Raw genomic sequence first — 23,207 nt, 5'->3', positions numbered from 1 at the left:
AGAGTGGGAACGATGCTTTGGAGGCACTGGGATGTGGGGTGGCTGCCTGCAGGGCGGTGATGGGGGCTGTAAAGCTAGGAGCAGCGCTGTGGGGTCACAGGAAGGGCAGCTCTGGGTTTGGAGGCTGTGGGGATGTACTGGGGGCTGTGGGGAGGAAGGCTGTAGGGTGATGGGGGGGATGTAGGAATTAAACAATACTTTGGGGGCGTAGAAAGGGCAGCTCTTGGTTTGGAGGATGCGGTGCACTGCTGAGGGTGGTCGGGAGGAAGGCAACGTGTGGGTCTGTAAGAGCAGGCTTACACAAAAGGTAAATGTGTGATTGGATGCTCAGGGGAAGTGCTGCGGACCGTGGGGAGGAATTTTGTAGGGTGGTGTTGTGGGATGTGGCAGCAGGAGCATAGAAAGCATCCAAACCCACGTCTGCCCTATTGAGCAGTGCTGGGGGCTATGAGGAGTAAAGCATAAGGAAGTGCTGGGAGCTGTAGGGCCAAGAGTGATTGTTTGGGGATATAGGAAGAGGATATACATGGTTGGAGGTTGTAAGGCACTAACGGGGACCACGGGATGGGAAACTGTTAGGCACTGACGATGGCCAGAGGACTAGGAGTGAACTTTGGGCTCACAGGAAGCACAGCTGTGAGTTTGGAGGCTGTGGGCTGGAAGGCTGTGGGGCAGTGTTGAAGGCTGTGTAGATAGGAACAATACTTTGTGGTCACAGAAAGGGCAGCTGTGGTTAGGAAAGCTGTAGGACAGTGTTGGGGGCTGCAGGATGAGGACCAGTACTTGAGGAGGGTAGTTATGGTATGGGGCAGCACTGGGGAAGAAAGCTGTAGAACAATGTTTGAGACTGAGGAGGTGGGAGCAATGTTGTGGAGACATAAAAAAGGCAGTTGTGCAATTGGAGGCTGAGAGGTAGTGCTGGGAGACACTGAGATGAAGGTTTTAGGGCAATGTTTTTTCTCTGAAAGAGTGGTCAGGCACTGGAATGGCCTGCCTAGGGAGGTGGTTGAGGCACCATCCCTAGCGCTGTTCAAGAAGCGTTTAGATGAGGTGCTAAGGGATTTGATTTAGTGGTTCAGTGGGTAGGGATGGTGATAGGAGGATGGCTGGACTAGATGATCTTGTAGGTCCTTTCCAACCTAATGTATCTATGAATCTATGAATGGTGGGACTATGGAGGTATGTGCCATACTTCGGGGGTATAGGAAAGGCAGATATGCAGTTGGAGGCCAAGAAGTTGTACTTGGGGCTGTGAGGAGGAAGACTGTAAAGCCAAGTTTTTGTGTATGGGAGTAGGAACAATACTTTGGAGGCATTAGGCAGCTGTGGAGTAGAAGGCTGTAGGGCAGTGTTGGGGACTGTGAGGATAGAAGTGACACTTTGGAACACAGAAGGGCTGGCTGTGGGGTTGGAAGATGTAAGGCAATGCTGAGAGTTGTGAGTAGGAAAGCTGTAGGGCAGTGTTGGGGGCTGTGGTACTAGGAACAATACTTAAGAAGGGCAGCTGCTAGGGGCCATGGGGAGGAAAGCATTCAGACAGCAAGATTGTGGGGTTATGAGCAATGCTTTGGTGGCATAAGAAAGGCAGCTATGGTGTAGGAGTCTGTAGCCCAGTGTTGGGGGACTGTTGGGCTAGAAGCAGTGCTTTGGGACTTAGAAAAGATGGCTGTGGGGTGGAGTTAGGACTACAGGATTGCGGATATGGGGGTAATGAAGCTTTGAAGTAGCAGAGAGATAGGGCTGCAGCCTCCCTTTCTCTGTATGCTTTTCCTAGTGTTGGGGTGTGTGCGTACAGGAGAGGATGTGGAGGATTTGCTGTTGGGGTGGATGTGCAAAGATATGGGATGTATGTATAGGGTGACATGCAGCTTGGGGTGAGGGATTCATGTGTACCAAGGCAGTGTGGGGCCTTGCTGGATTTGGGATTAGGAGAACTGGGCTGCTGGGGGCATTGCTGGGGCAGAGACATGGGTCAGGATGCTCACATCAAGTGGGAGGAGAGAGAAAGGAGATTCAGGAGTTCACATGGGCACGCAGCAGCACGGTGTCGAATTTGGGGAGGAGAGCAGCAAATATTGCCCTGGTAGTGGGATGGAGGATGACACTGTGGGTCCCTCGGGCTGAGTCCCTGCAGAGCCCACAGGGAATGTGTATAGGGAGGCAGATGGCCCTGCAGAGTTTGGGAATGCTGGAGGGTCTGCAAGGTGTGTGAGAGATTAATGAGAACAGGGCAGGGGGACTGCCTGTGCTGCAGGGTGTGAGTGTGAAGCACAGAGTGGCAGTGTCCTGATGGGTGTGGGAGGGCTTGATGAGATGTCATTAAACTATGGAGCCCCAAGAGCAGGGCTGGGGTTGCTGCACTGCTTTGCAGGAGGGGATGTGTGGGAGGGATGACAAGTGGCAACTCTGATCTGTGTGAGCTGAATGTTGTCCTGGCACTTCTGCTCAACTTATGACGATGCAAGAACCACAAAATGAGGGTGGCACAAACACCTCTTCAGCAAGTTTGCAGGTGACACCAAGCTGAGTGGTGCAGATGACACCAGAGAAGGACATCCAGAGGGACCTGGACAGGCTTGAAAAGTAGGTGCACAAGAACCTAATGAGGTTCACCAAGGCCAAGTGCAAAGTATTGCACTTGGGTCGGGACAATCCCAGGTATGTCTGCAGACTGGGAAAAACCATTGAGAGCAGCCCTGCAGAGGATAACTTGGAGTACTGTGTCAAGGTCTGGACCCCTCAACACAAGAAAGACGTGGAGCTGTTGGAGCAGGGCCAAAGGAGGGCAACAAAGATGATCAGAAGAGCACATCTTCACAGAAGAGGTTGAGGGAGGTGGGTTTGTTTAGCTTAGAGAAGGCTCTGAGGACACCAAATTGGGATCTTCCAGTGCTTGAAGGGAGCTTACAAGCAGGAGAGGGACCAAGTTCTTGTATGGTCTGACAGTGGTAGGGCAAGGGGGGAATGACTTCAAATTAAAAGGCAGTAGATGTTAGGATGGAGTTCTTTACTCAGAGGGTGGTGAAGCATTGTCACGGACTGCCCAGAGAGGCAGTGGATGTCCCATCCCTGGAGGTGTTCAAGGCCAGGCTGCGTGGGTCGCAGGGCAGTGTGATCTGGTGGGTGGCAACCAGCCCATGGCAGGGGTTGGAACTGGATGTGCTTTAAGGTCCCATCCAGCCTTAGCCATTCTGTGGTTCTGTGTCCCTGGGGACAGAAAGTACCCTCACAAGATGAGGCTCAGCTTCGTCAGGAGAGGAGCAGGCTTGGCCTGAAGATGCTGTGCTAGTGGTCATGCTGCCTTCCCAGAGGCAGAAGTTCTCATTGCATCATTGATCCCTAGTAAAGCAATCTATAGTGATCTGAAGCGATACCCAGTACTTAGTGTTTGCAGGTCTGGAAGGAAAAGGTGCAGTGGTGGTGAAAATACAAGTTGTGCCTTTCCTTGCTGAAGGAATTGGAAGTATGCGGTGGGATTCGGAAATGAGATATCCTTCTATACTTTAGGTGCCCTAAAAAAGGGACAGAAAGGGAATCTTTTCTTCCCTTCTGTGAATGGAGAAGGAGGAGATATAGTTCTGGTCTGTTTTGCTTTTTGTTTTTTTCTTCAATGGAGAAAGGGAATGTGCTGTTTTCTTGTCAGCAACGTGGTATTTCCTAATTTCTCTCTTAAAATGATTCCTATATTTATTACTCTGCAAGGTTTGTGGAAGGGCATCTCAACGCTCAGTGATGTCTCCCTGATTTTCCAAAATCATTTCTTTTTGCTCCAAAAAGAAGTGGCTGTACAAACCCAGCTCTGGATGAACGAGTTGAATTTCACCATGGTTTTGCATAAGTAGAATTAATTAAATGCCAATTATAGCGTCTTCATTGTCAGTGTGTTATCTCAGAGTCGGACCAGTTGGGGTTGAGTTAGCAGGGCTGTCAGCTGGAGGGACATAATCTTTGTATTCAAAACTGAATGGATTTACTCTGACGTAATTGAGGCAGTGTGGTATTGCTTTGAAAAGCATGTCATTGCCGCTCACGTATTTTCTCAGTTGCAAAAGAAAATGATGGCTTTCCCAGCTGTGTTAGATCTTTGTTCCAGCTGTTACATCCCATTAGGAGAGCCACATTCACGATTTTCATTACTTTTCTGCTGTTGTTCCTTTGCATTTGCAGTAGCTGTGGTTGATGGGAGCGAACAGAAGACAAAACGATTGGCAAAGCGGTCTTGAGATGTGTTTGATGCTGTGAAATGCTTCGGAATGCTGTGTTGGGGTGGAGGAGAGGGTGAACTTACAGGGGAGAAAGTGAGGGTTTGCTTGTTAAAGTAAACCGTGTTATGCTGTTCGTGTCTGTGGAAAGCTCACGAGCGTAAATCTATCTGGTGTGCAGTGTGCTTCACACGTGTTTTTATGCTAAAATGTTTGAAAACCAGTGTTGGAGAATGTAATTAAGGTATTGGAACTAGAAAGCAAATGGCATTGTGCAGTGTCTGAGAGCCCAGGTCTAGGGAGCCTGCTTTGGCAGGGGGTTTGGACTAGATGATCTATAGAGGTCCCTTCCAACCCCTACACTTCTGTGATTCTGTGTGATTTTTTGTTATTTTAGGGAGGTGTTTCCCATCCTGTGCTGTGTCAATCTGTGCTCACTTTTCATGTGGCATTGCAAGCCATAGAATTTATCTCAATAGTCTTTCTTAGAATTTCCCTTGTTGAACATATGCTTGGATATGCTGTGATTGTGCATTTTTGTTTTTCTGCTGAAAGTAACAGTGAGGAAGCAAAGATGAAAAGTTGCTGTCTCATGTTCTGTGAACGTATTTTGGTTTTAAAGATTAATGTTATATGAATGTGTAATAATTGATGAATATCTTCCCCCTCTATTTTAAAACATTGAAGTTTTGTATAAATAATCCAAGTAAATTTATATAGAAAGAGGCAGGAGTTGATCTGATGAGCACAACATTGCAATTAGAAAGGAAAATCACAGATCTGGCAAAATGTTTTGCCAGACAGAGCTGGCTTGGAAACTGCACTAATGTCACTGTACGATCTCCTCTCAGGGAAAGCAACTTCAGTGCTGCAGACCTCTGCTTTGGAGAACACTGACAGCAAACCATCCAACGTGGAGTGAATTAACCTGGAATCAACCCAGTTGACCTTGTAGATTTTTATTTTCATTTCTTAATGTCACTCTTATCGATATGTGATGGTAATCCCCATAGCATTGAGATGTGATGCTGAGTTTGAATGAGCTAATTCCCTGCACTGTGGGGTTTTTTTGAACACTGTGACTGGTATCTTTCTGGGGTCTGTACATTCCATAACTTTTGTTCCAGTAGGTGTGCCTCTTGATGCCTGATAACCCTGAGTTTTGTTGATTTTTAAACTAATTAACTTCTTACTGGCTGACTTAAGAAGGGCAATTTGATATTTTTGGTTTTGCTCAACTTTTATAAGTTTACCAGGGAATGGAGCAGACTGAGCAGCTGTTGCTTGTCTGGTAACTATATTAACAGGACAGGCTGCACAGAGAGGTGGTGGTGTCTCCTCTGGAGATGTTCAAGACCCACCTGGGCACCTACCTGTGCAACCTGGTCTAGGGAGCTGCTCTGGCAGGGGTTTGGACTCGATGATCTCTAGAGGTCCCTTCCAACCCCTATAATTCTGTGATTCTTTTTCTCCTAGTTAAGTGCACTCAAATAAGGTATATGTGTATACCTATGGAGCATGCTTCCAATTGTTCCTGTGGTTACTGCATGGAAGTCGTGCGTTGTATACTTGAGTTATTCTGGAGTAGCTACTTGGTGCACATTCAGTGTATGGCAGGGCAGTGTGACTTACTGGTGCACAGGGAATCTGTGACAGAGCTGAGGAGCCAGACCTAATAACTTGCTGCTTAAAAAAGAAAATTCTTTTCTCCAAACGTGAGGGTGAACACTGAGCTATTTATAATAGACTGCACATGTTGCATGGGTAGTGACTCAGTGTTTTTTTCTCAATATATTTGTATTGAGAGCTGCAGTTGCTCCCTGGAAGCTTTCTGTTCTGTGCTTGTTAGTTTTTCATCGACTCCCATGATCTTTGGGCCTGAATAAGGGAGGTGAGAGGATGTCGGGGGGATCGACAAAAATCATTCATTCATCAACCAGTCCTGAGACTGAGAGTTTAGGGAGAGGATGGGAGTTTTTCCCAGTGACATCCCCCAGCCCTGCAGTCTCTTTGGATAATGTGAATATTTGTCAGCTGGTGACATGGAGCAGCAGTTAGATGCTGGACAGCTTCTCACTGCACTTCTTTTTTTCTTTTTAATCCACTTCTGCATGCAGGTTCTTCCTTACCCTTACACAACAAGGCTGGGTGAAATGGCTGCGTTGCCATTCTGCTACTTTCTGGTGAATTAGTTTGGACTCAGCTCTGCTGGTTACTGTAGTTCTATCAGTTTTAGAGCATCGTTGCTTTGCAGGGAGATAGTACAGCTTAAAACTTGCGAGGAGAAATATTCTCCACTGGTTTAAGATCAGCAGGAGAGTTGTAACTTGCTGGATGAATCATCCCACTGTCTTGTATCTCTTCCCAGTCCCAGAAAACAAATGTCCTAGACACATCCAAGGTCTGTCTGCTCGGGGCTCTGAGCATCCTGACTGCTGATGTCCCTGTTCATTGCAGGAGAGTTGGACTGGGAGACCTTTAAAGGTCCCTTCCAACTCAAACAATTCTATGAATCTGTGATAGTATTTGAAGTGTTATGATACAGGGAACAGCTTGAGACTGGAACCCCAAACCTCCAAAGCTGTAATTTGGCACTTGCTGTGCAACATTGGATTACTTATTTTACTGGAAAGTGCCAGCATATGAATTTTTAAACTCAAGTTAGTACAAATACCTGAAGAATATCAAGACAAGTTCGGTACACATAAAATTATTACTTTTCTTTTTCTGGTGTGTGTGTGTGTGTGTTTGAAACACCAGGAGAGTTGCATGTTTGTCAGCATTCTCTTTAATGTGTTTGGCTTCTGTTATTTAAGTGAATTTCTATTGAACAAGATAGGGAAGAGAAATGTTAAACCATTAAAATAAAAGTATAAAGGCCCAAGCTTGAGGTTGTTTGGTTTTTTTTCAAATTTGATCAACTGAAATTGCATATTAAACATTTTTGTGCTATATTTCCAGTTAATAAGTATTTTGAAAGCCATTTTTTTAAATGCTTTTCTCATTGGGGTGGTGTTTCTAGAAAAGGTGAGCTGATCAGTGCTTTCATTGCTGTGATGGTTGCAGGTTGTAAACACTTAGTGTTTTCAGTCAGTTTTATCATAGAAGTTGGAACAGACTCTAATTCCAACCCCCTGCCATGGTCTGGTTGCCCACAGTAGTTCAGGCTGCCCAGAGCCCTACCCAGCCTGGCCTTGATCACCTCTAGGGATGGGATTTCCACAGCCTCTCTTGGCAGCTGTGCCAGTACCTCACCAACCTCCGAGTAAAGAATTTCTTCCTAACATATCTACCCTTTTTTAGTGTGAAGTCATTCCCCCTTGTTCTATCACTATTAGATCATATAAAAACTTGGTCCTCCTCCTTCTTGTAAAGCTCCTTTTGAGTACTGGAAGGTCCCAGCGAGGTGTCCCCAGCCTTCACATTTCAGTTGCTTCTCTGCCACGTGTCCTTAATAAACACTTGTAGGAAGAAACCCTTTTTAGCATTTATCACTTGCTTATGATGTCAGTACATCTGCAGGAGGTGCAGCACAAGAAAAGACATTTCTTATTGCAGCGATGAAGTGCTCTAAAGCACCCTAAGCATATGTCAGTAGTGGTGGCAGGAGGCTCTTCATAGAGCAAGACTCTCATAACACCCTTGTGCAGCCCCAGGAGTGGGGCAGATGGTGTGTCCTGCAGCCTTAGAAACCTGGCTGTGTGTTTTGTTTTTCCTTCCAAGGCAGCATTGACATACTGGCCTTGAAGTACCCGAAGTGGCCTACAGGAAAGCTGGGGAGGGACATTTTATAAGCATACATAGCAACTGGACAAGGGGAAATGGTTTTCAACTGGAAGAGAGTAGATTTAAATAAATATCAGAAAGAAGTTATATTACTATGAGGTGGTAAGACACTAGAATAAGTTGCCCAGTGAAGTTGTGGATGCCCCCTCCCTGGAAGCATTCAAGACCAGATTGCATAGGGCTTTTTAACAGCCTGGTGTAGTGGGAGGTGTCCCTGCCTGTAGCAGGGGGCTTGAAATGAGGTAGTGTGAAAGGTGCCTTCCAACCCGACCCATTCTTTGGTAAGCATGGTGTGTCCTTATCTGTTGGTAGAGTTTTGTGTCTCGGTGATGTCTGTAGTGGGGATGAGAGTTGAGCTCCTCGTGGATTGTCTCTGAGCACAGTACAGACAGGAATTTTGAGAGTATCCAGGGAATAAATGTGCTCTACTCTGGGGCTTGTTGAAGAGTTTTCCTCAGGCTTTGTGCTTTAACTGGTGGTTCAGCTTGACCTTAGCAAGTGGTGCAGTAAGTGCAGAGGTACCTGCGTAGTCAACAGAATGGCTAAAAATGACTTAGAAAATTTCTTACCTGTGTCAACTAAGTTCAGTTTTTTAATGGTAAAACACTTCTATCAAATGCACGATAACTGTAGGGATCTCAAAACTGCCCTAAAATTGTGATGGCCATAATTACGTTTGTGTAAGCCTCCGATTTATCTATCCCTGGAATCTGCAGGGGAAATAATTGGCGCTTGTACTAAATATTGTATGAACACAAAGTAAGAGAAGGTTCTCATCGTACGGAGTTCACATTCTTAATACAGACAAAAGAGGTGAGAGAATTAAAACACAAGTGCCTTGCCCACAGTCCCACAAGAGGCCTGTGTTACAGAGCTGAGAATCAAAGCCATAATCTGAGCATTACTCTTATCTTCACCGCAAGACTGCGAAGAGAAATTCTAGAACAAAATTCTTATTTTCTAAACGTACCTGCAGGCAGAAGTTGGCTGGGGGTTTGAATTCATCCAGTGATGTGAGAACCAGCCTGCTCAGCTGCTTTGGCTTCAAGATAAATCAAGAGGAGATTAGGTTCAGAAAAAGAACAAAAGGGCTTCCCCCCCCAACCCTCCCCCCGACCCAGTTCTCCAGAGCTGAGGCTTCTGACTCTAAATTAAGAGTGGTGATTGTGTTCCTTCAATAAGCACGGACTGTTTTCCCATTATTACTTCTAACAACCAAGTTGCAACTTACCATTTAGGGTTATACTATCTTCATGAGCCATAGTGTTTATAATGCAGTATAATTTTATAGAATAAATAAATAATAAAAAAACCAGTAGGTGTTTGTAGTTTAAGGCATCTATTTGTTGATGATGATAAGTTAGGATGAGACTCAAAGCAGTGCCTTAGGTCTGAAACCAGGTGCCCCGTTCTCCCTCTGGAGGCATTTGGGGGAACTGCTCTCTGTCTGCTTGGGGAAACTGAGGCAGTCAGGGGATTTCTGTGCTGTATAATTTCCATCTCAGTCCCAAGTTACACGTGTGGAATGAAGTACATTGTCTCTTAGTCTGTGTCCTTCTGTAGAGTGTGTAAATGCAAAATCCCGATTGCTTGGCGTGCAGGCTTCATTATACTTTAAGGTTTTTGCTGTAAAGCCTAACTTAGAGTTGAAGCACAGGAAATGGTTCCCTGAAATTTAGAATAAAATATTCCTTTGTCATCAGAGTACTGTTGGTATTTCATCCAGGAGGTATATCAAGCTGGTAGGTAAAGTGACTCATAGCTTATGAAGCCTGTAGCTTCCATCTGATGGAAAGATAGCACGTAAAGAATTTTTGTTATCAACAGATATGCAAGTTATCCTTTTTTTTTTTTTTTGCTCCCGATGAACTACTTTAATTCAACAAATAGAATTATTAATTTTCTAAATTGAAAAATAATCTCTGGTTGATTATGTGCTCAGAAAGGGACACTTTCAGCATATTGAGGGCTTGTTTTGCTCGTTTTAATGTACTTTATGAAATCAGAGTACTTTGAGTGGTGTTGTATGGTGTTAATTTTCTGTTGCCAGGGAAAGCTGCTTGTTAGGCTTCCTTGGTTTTCCTTGCTGTGCTGTTGATGTACAGCTCTTTAAAATGGTGTAGATCGAAATAAAACATTGTTTAACAGAAGTGCTTAACTTGGAACTTGGTTACAGCCTGGTGGGCAGTAAACCCAACAGAACTGTGGATCAGTAATCTCCATTACTGGTACTGAGAGCTGGCCAATTGTGGTCTCTGCAGGTTAGTTTTTTCTAACTGGATTTTTGCAAAAATGTCACTGTTTTTTTGTTACAGACGGCCGCACAGATCCAATTTTGGATGACGTAGGGGATGCCTTCAAGCTCATGGGGGTTAATCTACATGAACTGGAAGATTATATACACAATATTGAACCTGTGACTTTCGCACATCAGATCCCTTCGTTTCCTGTCAGCAAGAACAATGTCCTACAGTTCCCTCAGCCTGGGAGTAAAGATGCAGAAGAAAGGAAAGAATACATCCCGGACTATATGCCACCTATTGTCTCTTCTCAGGAAGGTGCGAAATTAATCATTTGGCTTTTCAGTTTTGGTCCTTGTGTGTTTGCATATTTGTGTACATCCCTGTGCTGTGTAGTCACTGAAAATTACACAGGCAAAGGTGATATTAAAGTGTGGTGTCAAATCAGGTGACGGTGCTATGGCAGAAGCTAGCTTTTCACTATTATTTTGCATGCTTCAGAGATTATCTGGAATCAAAATACGCTATGTCAATACACGTTTCTATAGCGTGCTTAAGTTCCAGGATGACAAGAAGTATTCCTTACTGTGCCTTGTACATGGTAGCCTCCTTCTCTTGCACGTAGTGCAAGGTATTGCAAATTTGGTGTCAGAAAAAGGAGGGGTGTTCAGATGGGCACAGCATTCTCAGCTCCTGGCACTTCTGTTGAACAAATTTAACAGGAGAAAAAAAAGATTAAAAAAAAAAAGAAAAATGCCAAACTAACGTCATCTTCCAGTTATGTCTGATTATTTATATAAAGAAATGAGACTTGTTTAGAGGCACAGTGCTTGCTTCTAATTTTCTTTACTCACTGTGAATGGCATTTCTGGTATTTTATTATCACTATTCCAAGTGCTCTCCTTTCCTTTTCTGTATGGAAGTCCCACAGAGGCAGGAGCTAAGGCTGTAACAGTGAAACCAACTGCAGAAATGCTGCAGACAAGCTACAGTTAACCAGAGGATTTTAACAGTGGCATTGAAAAAGGCAAGACTGTTGTTTTCCTTTGTTTGGTTGGTTGGGTTTTTTATCTTCTTTTTTTTTTTTTTTTCAACATGAAATTTGATTGTTACCTAATGAGGTCAGTGTTTAAGAAATGTGCCCTTGCCTAAATTTCTCTTTGAACAGTGAACGTCCTGCATGTGTACTTTGGGAGGAAACCAGCATATATAAGCTTGTGGCTTGCAAAAATTCCAGATGATGGGATCTTTCTTTCCCAAAAGAGTGAAGCAAACTGACACAATTCCCCAAATATTTATTTCATTGAAAATTTTGGAGGGGACTGAATTGTTCTGTTGTCTCTCTTGTTCTTTTTGAAGAAGTTCAATCTCAAACACTGAAATACGTGCAAAAATTCTGCCCACTGTAACAGCGAATAAATGATGTTGGTAAGGTGAAATCCATTACTGTGCTGCTACAAATGTTGGATGGGGCAATTTTTCAATAATTTAGGAAGCAGTAGTAAGTGTATCTTCAGTCTTTCATATAGGGTGTTCAGGTAGATAGCGTTACTATGTGCTTGAACTTGTCTAAGAGAAACTAGAGTTGGAAACAGCTAGCTACTTGAAAATGAATGTCAGATACAGCTGGAGGACGTGCTCAAGCTGAGAAGTATTTCCTGATGCTTTGTAGACATGACTTCTTTACTGTCTTTAATTGCATAGAATAGGTAGTTATTAAAATGCTTTTGCTCTGTAAAGTCTCTTACCTTCATATAACCCGGGAATCGTAAGCGTTGTTCAGTGCAGAAGTATTTTCTTGAATTGATGAGAAGATACTGGCAGCTCCTCTATATGGAGGTTGTTAGAAGTATTGTTCAAAGCCTAGCAGTGAACTCTTGAGCTGGGAAGAAAAGGCAAAACCTAAATCACATATATGTATGCTACAACAGTATCACTTAGAGAAAAGCATAGAAGAGAACTCTGGAAAGTGAATAGGGATTTTGGCTGTGCTGTTCTGGCAACTTTCTTGCTACTCTTTAGTCTGATTTTTCAGGAGGTAAACAAACACCATTCTGTCAGAGAAGTCCCACTCCTTTGATGTGTAACACGCTACCCGACAGTACTTTTGGGTTTTGTTTTTTTTGCTCGGAAAATCAAACTTTAAAAACACTCGGGCAAGATCAAATCCGAAAGAGCTCAAAGCAGTTGTAGAAGATATCAGACTGTGGGGAGGGAGAGGTGAGGGTATTACAGACTCAGTCTGGCTCTATGTGACATACAAAGAGAGAGCAAAAATTGAAATGGGGACAGTTGTACTTTTTTTTGTATGTAACTTTTTATACTCTCTCTCTTGCAAGTTAGATCCAGGAGTTAGATTTTAGCAGTCCTTATAAATAATGTATGAATCCTTTTAACACCCGAAGCAAGAAGATATTATTTCCAAAGTTGGATGGGAACCAGGAAAACTTCTAATGCTTAAGGCTAGTGTATCAGAGGACCTGTAGACACAACTTCACAAATAGTACATTTTTTTTTCTCTTTTTAATAGCAATTTAAAGCGAACATTAAATATGACAGCTGAATATAGGTCTGTTATAGTTGATATCAAATAATTAGAATTGAGAACATTTTAATGTTGAGAAAATGCTTGCTGAAAATACTATTTGTAGTTGTGTGCCTGATGTGTTTTCATTTTGTTTTTGTTTGTTTTTTTTGAGGAGAGGAGCTAGAACAAGAAACTGTCTTAGATGCTTTGATGTTTTGGAAGAAGGTTTACTTTTGCAGATTTGAAGAATGTGTTATAGAAATTCTGAAGAATTGCAAAAACTTTGAATAGGTTGGAGATCTTTATAAGTTTAACAAGACTGCCTGATTGCTAGGGTTACACGGTTTGTAGTAGTTGAGTTGCTTCGAGTGTGTAGTAATTAGCCAGCAATGAAGGAAGGCTTCGTGCACGTTGTGACGGGCAGTGTCAATCTTTCAGTCATGCAAAGGAACTGTCAGGAAAAATAGTTATGTCCCATTTTATACTGAAGCCTGGAGCTCAGCTCCTGTGATGAATATTTATTTACTGATAATGATTCAGATATTACTAGTGCTGATACAGTTTAGCAATAATGCGACCGTAATGGTCTAAGGGTAGGAGCAAAAAAGAAGGTTTATTAGGTGAGGTGGTATCTTTTAATTTTATCAGCTGATCCAATTAAAAGTATTATCTCTAGTGTCAGAGTGACTTCACAGGTAATCCTAAATCAGTGCTTTAGTAGTAAAAAGATTTTTTTTGAATTGTTCATTTAGATAAACTCAGTGTTCAGTATTCACCGTGACCAGTAGGTGCTGCTAACCCCCTTCTCAACACTCCCTGTGTTCCGTGTGTGCAACTAGCTGCTTATATCCACTCCTCTACAACTGCTGGTTTTCTGTTTGGAGTATGCACACTACCCAGCAGTTTTTGAGATATCTTAGTTATCGTTGTGCTGTTACCGAGTTTTTGGCAGAGTTCTGTCCAGCCTGATCAAAAGCATTTCCTTCGTGTACACACCTAATAGTGAGAAGTGCTGAAACAGCCTCTGAATTTCCAAAGTTGCGGGGGAAGGGGGTGACAGCAAATAGATTTTCACAGTCTGTAGTTTGTGTCAGTTGGGAGTTTAGTTCAGGGCTGGAAGTTTTGTTCCAAGAAAACACCCGAGTGTTTTCTTTCCTAAAACTAAAAGTGCCTCATTTCAGTAGGGTGCACTAACTAAATGATCTGGTGCACATCCAAATGCTTGCGCTGCAAGGATCTGCATATGAAATTATATATTTTATAAACCCATCTGATTCAGTATTGCCGTAGCGAATGCTGTTTTTTAGCAGTATTTTTACAAAGGCCACTGAAGGGATAATTTTATGCCAATGTATCGTGATGTTCACTGTCTCCCTATTTTTAATTAGTCTTCTTTTTTTGTTGTTTTTGTTTTTAGAGTTATTTTAGCACTGTTGTCAGTAAAATGTCATGGTAAACTTGTAAGACAGATTAAAGAAGGAGAAGAAAATAAATTAGTTGCAAAACATGATGGTCATGCTTTATTTCTTGCTCTTTAATGTAGAAGAACATAGTTTTGCAATAATACATCAACTTCATAGAATTTATTGATTTCATTTGAAGCAAAACAGTACTGAGTTGAAACTAGGCCAATTGAGAAAGCATAGCTACTTTTCCATAGCTAATAATAATCATTGTTACATTTATTCTGTGATACTGTTTGAAAGCCCTGGCTCCTGATGTTTTAAGAACACGTGTCGTTCTCCATTAGCTAAACAAAGCCAAGTGTGCCTGGTAAGCAATGGTAAGCTCAGTTTTAAGCTTCCTTTCCTACCTGTACTGGATGCATTGCCACACTTCTTTAATAGTAGGTATTTCTTCAAATAACCACTTTGTCATCTTTCTTTTTCTGGGTTTGTGTAGTCCTTCCCTGCTTCTGTGGCTGGGAGGCTGAAGAAAGCATGTTGCTTTTGTGCTTGTAATGCTGGTCGTGACAATTCATGTTAGACCCTAATTCCTCTCTTGCCTTTGTGTTGGGGTGCGTCAGAAAGATACGAGGGAAGAAACACGAGAGTCTCTTCCCAATGCTTGAGATTTTCTGCAGGGAGAGGTGGGTGGTTTTTAGGGAGTGAAACAGTCTTTTTTAATCCTTGGTTTCTTTTTCTGTCTTTCTGTCATCTGCTTCATATCTCTTCACTTCCCACTCATAGAGGTTCAGCTCCTTTTCCTCAAAGACCACCTGGAAACTAATACAATTTGTACTGGGCATTACGTTTTGTTGTCTTCCATTCTTGATAATATGTGTTCAAGTGCTGGCATTGTATTCCTGATCATTGCAATCGGGACCAGTTCTTGGCACCTTGTACAAATTCAGATTTATTTATAACCTTTTCTGTCAAAGCATTTTATTTCCCCAGCAGATCAAAGCATAAAATTGTTGATCTCCTTAACAGTCCTGCTTTCTGCCCCCTTTGCTGTTGATGTGATATTGGAACCCATTACCCACCAGAGCCTGATGCATGCAGCCACCTGGTAGTGTTGAAACTCAGCTGTCAAATTACAGAACATCTCTAGTTTTTATATAACGTTGGTTGCTGAAAATCCCAGTTGAAATGATGAGAATGGGTGGGGATGAAGCAAGGTTGGTGATGAAAATTAACATTTTTGCATCTGATGTCTAGGACCTCCCGGTGCTAGAATTGTAACTGCGTTAAGCATTACATTAAGTATCACAGTGGCATAAAGCATTAGTGTCTAGCTCTGGTGGCTGGATATATCAGATTTTAAAACTGTCACTGGCCCCTCAGTCTTGCAGTGCTTTTTTTTTTTTTTGGCTGTGATCCAGAACTGAATGTAGCAAGGATCTCAGAGCAGCCTAATTTCAGGCTCTGGTTTCCTCAAGGGTTAAACAAAGGCAATACCTCTTTCTAAATTAGCATGCAATGGGCTTTAAAAAGAATACAGGGATATCAGCTTTGCCATTTTGATAACGCAGTTCTCACTGTTGCTGTTTCTAAGCCTTTCTGCCTTTCCCCTGATCTACTTTTACTCCACGGACTAACTCCTCTCTGTTCTAACCACCGCACCGGTGGTTTAAAAGCAGCAGTGATCTTTTTCAGCAGAGCTTTCCCACTGTATTTGGCTAGGAAACCACCACCCATCAACAAACAGGTACTGTGTAGTCAACCAGTTTGAAGTGTTAAACCCCTGCTAGACTGTGAGCTCTCTGCTCCTGGGGGCTAACCATGCCCAGGCACTGAGCATTTGCAAGCTTCCTTTAGCCAGCCGTGTGCTGTGCTCAGTGTTAGACGCTGATTGCTTTTGTGCGAATCAACCTTCACGTATGCATCAGTCTAGCAGGGGAGAAGCAACAGGAAAAAAAAAACAGACAAAATGAGAAAGGCAGCCAAGCTTGAGATGCAGGCAGAAGAAAGGTGTTGGGAAAGAGCCAATAGGAGAGGCAGGTTTCAAAGAAAAAGGAAAATATGAGGCAGGAACAAAAAGTATACAGAAAATGTGCCCGGTTTAAATCTTGCCATTAGACAGCAGAATAACTCTTTTATAGAGTGCGTGCTGATAAAGCTGTAATTGGGAAGACAGCTGCATCTTTACCTTTTCTTGAGCAGTAGTATCATAATCTAAAGCATAATTTCCAGTGAAATACTGCAAGAAAGGATTTAACGTGGAAGTTTTTTTTATAGGCTTAAAATGTGAAGCTAAATAGGTTTTCACTGAAGAGCTTCAGTTAATTTGCAGCTTTTTTGGGGGGAAAAAGGAAAAATCAATGTAATGAGCACTGTAGTAAAACTTTAACCATGACAGAAGCCCAATGACATCGCTGGGATCTATAAACTATGTGGACAGGGTCATACACTATTTTAAATTCTGAGGGGGTTAGCACCTTGCTTTCCTTAATCATTCATGTCTTTGGAAAAAAAAGAAAAAATCCCTGACTGCTTTTGCAAGGAGAATGGCTGCTTGGAAGTAGGGAAGTGAGGAGCTGAATTAAAAGCATTTGCATGGGATTTTTTTTTGGAGAGGAGAGGGCAAATCTTCATCTTAGCTTGTGAGGATTTTTGTGGCTTTGTCGTGCCTTTTCTTATACCTTAATGTCCTATCCTTGAAAGCAGGTGAATCAACCTGGAGGCACAAAATACACGAAAAGCAAAATTAGGAAATATATTTTATAGAGAAGCTGAGTCCAGTATTTGTAAAGTACTAACAAAAAGTTAGTGCTACTAACAGTAAAAAATCAGCATTGTGAAAATGCATTGTTTAGTTTCTTGAGCTATCAGAGTTTTACAGCAAACGAAATGCAGTTAATGTGACTTTTCTCCAAGGGGATGCCATCCCTTCAGAGCCATCCCACAAAGATTTTTCTGTTCTTTTTTTTTTTTTTTTTCCAGACCTGTTTAGATAGCTTACAAGTTGTTAAGTGATTTCTTAGGGATTCAAAATAAAAACTGCACAATGCAGAAGTTGCTTAGAAGCCAGTGTGTTACAGTAAATTATTTACATTGAATGGGAATGAAAGTCATGGATTCTTTCAGTGCATTATGATGTGCAAATTGCAAGTCTGTCTATAATAAAACTGGAGGAAAAAAATGGGACTTTATGATAAAAGGATTCTATTGTCTTGTGTGTTTTGAACAGAAACGCTGTCATGATTTTAATTTCCTAGTGATCCCTTTTCAGCAAAACTTTTGTCACTTGTCTTAACTTGTCACGTCAGATCAGTTTTTTCCCTTTTCTGACAATGTGTGACTTTGTTTGCAGCCCGCGTTGCTTTCTGCACTGTCTACTGCTACTCGAGGCTTTTATTTCATCTGGATCATCAGACACCTATGCACCTTTGAAAGCATAAGTTTCAGATTAGGTTATCATCTCATAGCTATGTGTTACTGTTCTCAAGCCTCTCAGACTTTCCCTTACTACACAGAGTATTTTTGGTGGCTCTCGGGGGGGGAGGGGGATGAAAAGCTTATCCACTGTTTAAAGCAGACTGAAAGAGAAGAGTAACATGCTTGCCTCACACCCATAAACATGATTGTTACCCCCTGCCCTGGTATTTGCAGCCAGCTTTCAGGGAAGCTGTTCAGAACCCAAGCAAGCCTCAATTTCGTACCATATTGGGAAGGATGTAGAAATACAGCATGGTGAGTTGAGGTGTTGAAACCCCACATTATCTCTGGTTTTGTGAAAGGTCACCCTAAGTTTTCCCAGCAATGTCAACGTTCTCATGCTGGTGATTAACAGCTGTGGTATTTGCATGGACGTGGGGCAGGATCCACACCTGGAGTTCAGGAGCTGTCCTTCCAGGTGATTCTTCCAAATAACTCCTCTCCAGAATAGTTACTTGCAAAGTAACTGGTCTCAGTTTTAGACACTTTTGAAGTGCCTGAAACGTTTCTTTTGTCTTGTGAAACTATCCGCGCTTAAATCTATTCAGGAATAGACACTGTACTTTGTTTAGATGCTTGTTTTCAAGTCTAGCTGAGCCTGACCTTGATCTTAGCATCAGAACAAGCTGCTGTCTAGACAAAGATCACGCGTGGATTACGGGACCCGTATCTCCCTCGCATCAATCAGGTGAATGATTCATTCCAAGCTTCTGCAGACAAGTATGTGGTAAAGTCCAGGTTAAGACCATGGAACTCTGCCTTCTAATTTTTAAAATTATGACTAAGAAAGCTCATTTGAATTATTTGTCTTTTGCCACACACAGATAAGCATTATAACTTTACCGTACAGCACTTAACTTCAGTGCCTTCTTCAAGTCTTCACCTTTGAGTACGTGATCCTGTTTTCTCCAACTCTCCACCAAAGGGAATATTAGTGAGTGGGTAAGTCATTAGGAAAGGATAACTCATTTTTGTGTGTAGGCAGTTCCACTTGATTCTGCAAGAGCTTGAGAAATTTCAAGTTGGATAACATGGAGAGTTCAAATTAGAAGGCAGCTGGAGACATGACCCTGGTTCATGTAGCAAGACACTTGGATAATTAGAGTTCAGCTGCAAAGAGTGTTTTTTGTAGAATCTTTCATTTTCATTTTTTTAATTGCAATCATTAGATACGTTAATGGCTTTCTGATGTCTTGACAAGACAGTGTTTTTATAGGTTTCTTTAGTTTTGACTTTGTTGCTTTGAAAGGCTGTGTGTTGCGTGACTGGGTTAAATGTGATTCTGTCTGCATGTTGTATATAAATGCATATTGTTAAGTAAATGCTGCTGTAGCATACCTGTGTTTTTGAAAAGCAGTGTCAAACTTGAACAGGGCTGGATTTGGCTTGCATTTAGCCCAAGGCTGGAAAACATAGGGTCTTCAGGTGGTAACACAAGAAGTCGCAAATTTCTCTTTCTTGGTTTAGATTAATGTTTCAATCATGGTTATAAGTGATGACGCCACGCTGCCAGAGGTGATATTTTATATGGAGAGATAAATTTAAGTTCAACTCCGTGTGTATATATTTAAAACAGCCCAACAACAACTTAAATGGCCTTTATTCTGGCCACTTTACAATCTGCATCCTTCAACTTAATTTATTTTCTTTGGTGAACTTGTTTGCCCTCTGCATTCATACTGTTGATGTCTGCTGCTTTCCCGTTCCAAAGAGCTGTGTTCAAGGAAGACTATGCATTTCATGTATATTCCTACAGTTGGGATGAAGCATACTTTTCTTCAAACGTTATGAGCTCTCTCCCCTGAGGGGAGGAGGATGGTACTGATTCTGTGTGTCTGAGAGGTACGGCTTAACAGATTGGCCAAATAATCCATTCTGAATTGGAGAGTGAATAATTTTAATACCCCTTATCTTGCATAGATTTTTGTGGATACTCATCTCAGCAAATGAACTTTGCATTTCTAAATGTTTAGAGCAGCATGTTCGTTCAGGCATAGCATACTTGAATCTTAATATTCTCCAAGTTTCTCCACGTTTCTCCAAGTTTCTGGGGATGGGGAACTTTTGTTCCTGGCGTATATAACAAAACGTTTTGTGCTTGTGTGCGGACAACGTTAATGATGTCTGACAGTCACAACTGGGAATAGCATGGAGGAAATAATAGTTCTTGACCAATCACTAAAGCACAGGAAGTGCTGGTGCCATAGGAAGGGAGAGAAACTCACTTTTCATTTCCTTTCGAGTCCAGTGTGTTCAGATTAACTTTCAAGGGAACTGAGATGTAGCTCTAAGGATTTGGTCTTCAATCGAGTGTTACCTATGCGTGGAGCCCATCTCAGCAGGCAGTTAGTCAGCAGCCAGGAAAGCTCTCATAGCTCAGCTGCTGGGTATCCTATTGCAAATTAAATATGAAACAAGGATACATTTGGTTTTGCATGGGAAACTTTAACACATGCATTAGAGAGGCTTTCTTTCTGTTCTGAATATTTTAAATCACAATATTGCTGAAGGTGATAGCTCATCTGTAATCTGTCAGGGATATCTCGTTTCTTTTGCTGTTTTAAAAAGGACTGATGGATTTTTACCATTCCTTTGTGCAACAGTTTTAATTTTAACACAAGTTTTTCATGTTCAAATCAGCAAGAGTGAATTGCAAGACTTATAGTAGTAGTGTTTTGTTTTCAATACGTGTGTAAATGTAAATAAATATTTGCAATGTGATTGCAACATACATGTATATTAATGTCTTTTTAAGACGAAAGCTGTGGTTAAAATCACCTTGTCCAGAGAGCTTGAGCTGGGATTTTTTTAGGCAGCTTCAGAATTACAAGCGAGATCCATTTCAATTTTAATGAGATCTAGCCATTCATTTATCACCCTTTAACATCAGACCGTGTATTTTTCATAAGCGAAGAAGCTTTCTTTAAGAAAATGTTTTAAATTCATATTGATTGTGATGAACTGAAAAATCAAAGTGGAATTTTATAGCCATGATATTCCGGACAGTTCGTATGCTGCTCAGTTACATTTGCAGACTGCTGCACACTAAGGTTCCTGCAGCTCATGCTGACTGTCGGTACTGAGACAATTCAAAACTTTTAGGACAGTTAAGGAAAGTAAACTTTGCACAAATTAGAAAGCAGTAGCACCTTAATCTTTATGCTGCCTTTTCTTAGATGTGCTGATTGTCATGGACAGTGACGTGTTGATGTGTATGTAACCTGTCTTCTACACACAAGACAGTGCTGCTTGGTGAAAGCCAAAATAGAGGTCTTGTATGGGGCTGGGAGTTGGATTTGGTGCTTACAGGTCCTTTCCAAATTGGGATATTCTATGAGAAATGCTTCCACAGTTGTAGAAAGTGAACAGTGGGAAGTATTTGATTCTTAAACCTACGTTTTGCAGTATTTGTCACTGGTAGAATCTGATTTTGCGTGCAGGACGTGTGTCCTGTCCTCTGTCACGGCGGGTGACTTTCCTAGGCTAAACCAAGCAGGGTTGCTGCAGTGTTCATACAGGAAACGTGCACAGAAAAACACCGGAGCAGGAAATAGTGTTGATGAGTAGATGGCATTTTATAACAAGCTTGCTCTGCTGCTGAGACGGGCATATTTCAAATGAGATGAAAAATTAAGCCCTTGGCCACTTGTGGCGATTAAAGCCTTCGTGGCTCACTTTTCAAGAGTAGCACGTTAACCCTCCTGGCATGGCTCCAGTTGGGTTATAGAGTTCTGCCAACCTAAATGCCCCAAGCAGTTTCAAATTCGTTGGGTAAAAACCACTCGGCACTGAGTAGCCACTGCATCCTCCCACCACGATTACCGTGTTTCAGGAGTAATTCAACTAATTCTGAGTTGAAGCCAGATCCTTTCAACTAAAAGGGTTTTTTTTTCACTGCAAGCATTTTTTCCTTTTTTTATTTTTTCATGGCAAATCCAGCAGTGCATGCATGTTTTCTAGGCTGGCATTAGACCTGTTTAACATGGATAATACCTTCCATATGGTATTTTTCTATGAGGATAGGTGTGTGGGCTTTTAGAGTAATTATAAGCAAGTTAGAGGGACAGATGGTTATAATGTGCTGCGACAGAAAGGTGTGTGATGTGGGGAGGTGATGCTGGCTGTGGTATATTCACCACCAGAAGAATGCGTGTCGGGGTTAAATAACTTCCAGTAGCATTGTGTGAAATGGAGTAATTCTTATCAGCCCCCAGTAGAACGGCAAACACTTGTGCTTTCAGACTGCAGTGTTACACATGTGCTTATTCTATGCAGCAGCTATTGGCCTTATCTAAATGGAAAACCCTTTCCAGCTTGAGAACAACTTAGCAACTTTTTAATATCAAAAAGGGCACATTATATCCAACACATGTACAAGACTCAAAGGAACATGTATGCTGCCTAAAGTTTTTGGAGTTACAGCGTGTGTATGCTAATCTCCTGAGAGTTCATTGCTCCATGCTTTTATCCAGAGCAAAGGGAGCCGAGCTGGAGGACTTCTGTACACAGCCACACCATCTGAAAGAACCAGCTCCTTCTTTCTCCATTCAAGGCAGTGTGCCCAGAAGTATGTGCACATCGCTCCTATCAATGCAGTCACAGGACTCTGGGTTCCTTTTTAAGTGAAAATAAATGAAAATGTTCAAATTCCTTATGGTCGCACAGCAGAGGAGGTTTCTGCTGCTGTCTAATTGGCTTAGATCTGTTTCTCTGTGCAGTGCATCTTTGCATTAAGCTGCTGTTACCTTTAATGCTGCATGGAAGAGATGAAATGTGTTGGTAGTGTCTCAAGAGGAAAAACTTTATATTTTCTTTTTACAAAGAAAAGCATAGAAGTGGCTTAAAAAAAGAAATGCTGCTTTTGCTTATCACAGATTACTCCAAGGTGACAGCAGTTGAAACTGCTTGGCTTTGCTGCAGCCTCTCTGTGTCCAGTTTTGCAGTTTCTTTGCCTTAATTGGTGTAGGTTTTGCTTTCCCCGATAATCTTTTATGAAAGGGCAGCGAGATGAGGGAATGAGTGAGCTTCAGAGTGAGAGATCCCATCCAGAAGTCATGTCCATGCAGTATCACATGAACATGGAGAGAACACGGCAGCTATCAGATAACTCGCTGAACACGATTCTCCAGAATTAGGTGACTTTGTTTCCTTTCCTGTATTTAGTGTCCTGACGTCTAGCAGAGGTCAGGGTTACTTTTTGAACAGTCAGAGCTGCATTAGTTCCATTCTTTTGCTGAACAGTAGTTCATTTCTTTCGCTAGCATTAAGACAGCAGCTGTAACCTTTTCATTTTAATGAGCCAAAGCTTTGTTCAGCCAGGAGCTTCCCCTGGTCACAGGTAGAATGGTACATGAACATATTTAAGGCAATCAGTTGCTGTAAGAAGCATCACGCAAAGAATAGTCTTGCTTCTTCATCCAGACAACCAAATTCCTAATTACAGCAGAGTTTACTAGAAATGACATCTGGCAAAAATCCAGAGCAATACTCAGCCTCGTTGCCTCTTGTTTTAGAGGCAAGTTAGCTTGTTCTGTCATCACACCTTCTGATTTAATAGATGGCAAGGTAGGAA

At 42.1% G+C, this 23,207-nt stretch overlaps 1 protein-coding gene across 2 annotated transcripts in view; it reads left to right on the top strand.

Annotated features, from left to right (window-relative positions):
• TAF3 (TATA-box binding protein associated factor 3) overlaps positions 1 to 23,207 on the top strand; it is a 111,520-nt gene that overhangs the window by 421 nt on the left and 87,892 nt on the right. Inside the window, exon 2 of one of the 2 annotated variants that reach the window (XM_065743774.1) lies at positions 10,304 to 10,546. In XM_065743774.1, coding sequence (XP_065599846.1) covers positions 10,304 to 10,546 — 243 coding nt within the window. Of the gene's footprint in view, positions 1 to 10,303; positions 10,547 to 18,478; positions 18,578 to 23,207 lie in introns of those variants that run through there. The other variant, XM_065743776.1, reaches the window with a different exon arrangement.

Source organism: Cyrtonyx montezumae, unplaced genomic scaffold (genome assembly GCF_038088225.1).
Source record: "Cyrtonyx montezumae isolate F1298 unplaced genomic scaffold, pur_monq_1.0 scaffold_3, whole genome shotgun sequence".
NCBI classification, from domain to species: Eukaryota; Metazoa; Chordata; class Aves; order Galliformes; family Odontophoridae; genus Cyrtonyx; species Cyrtonyx montezumae.
This window is presented reverse-complemented; position numbering and strand designations above follow the sequence as displayed.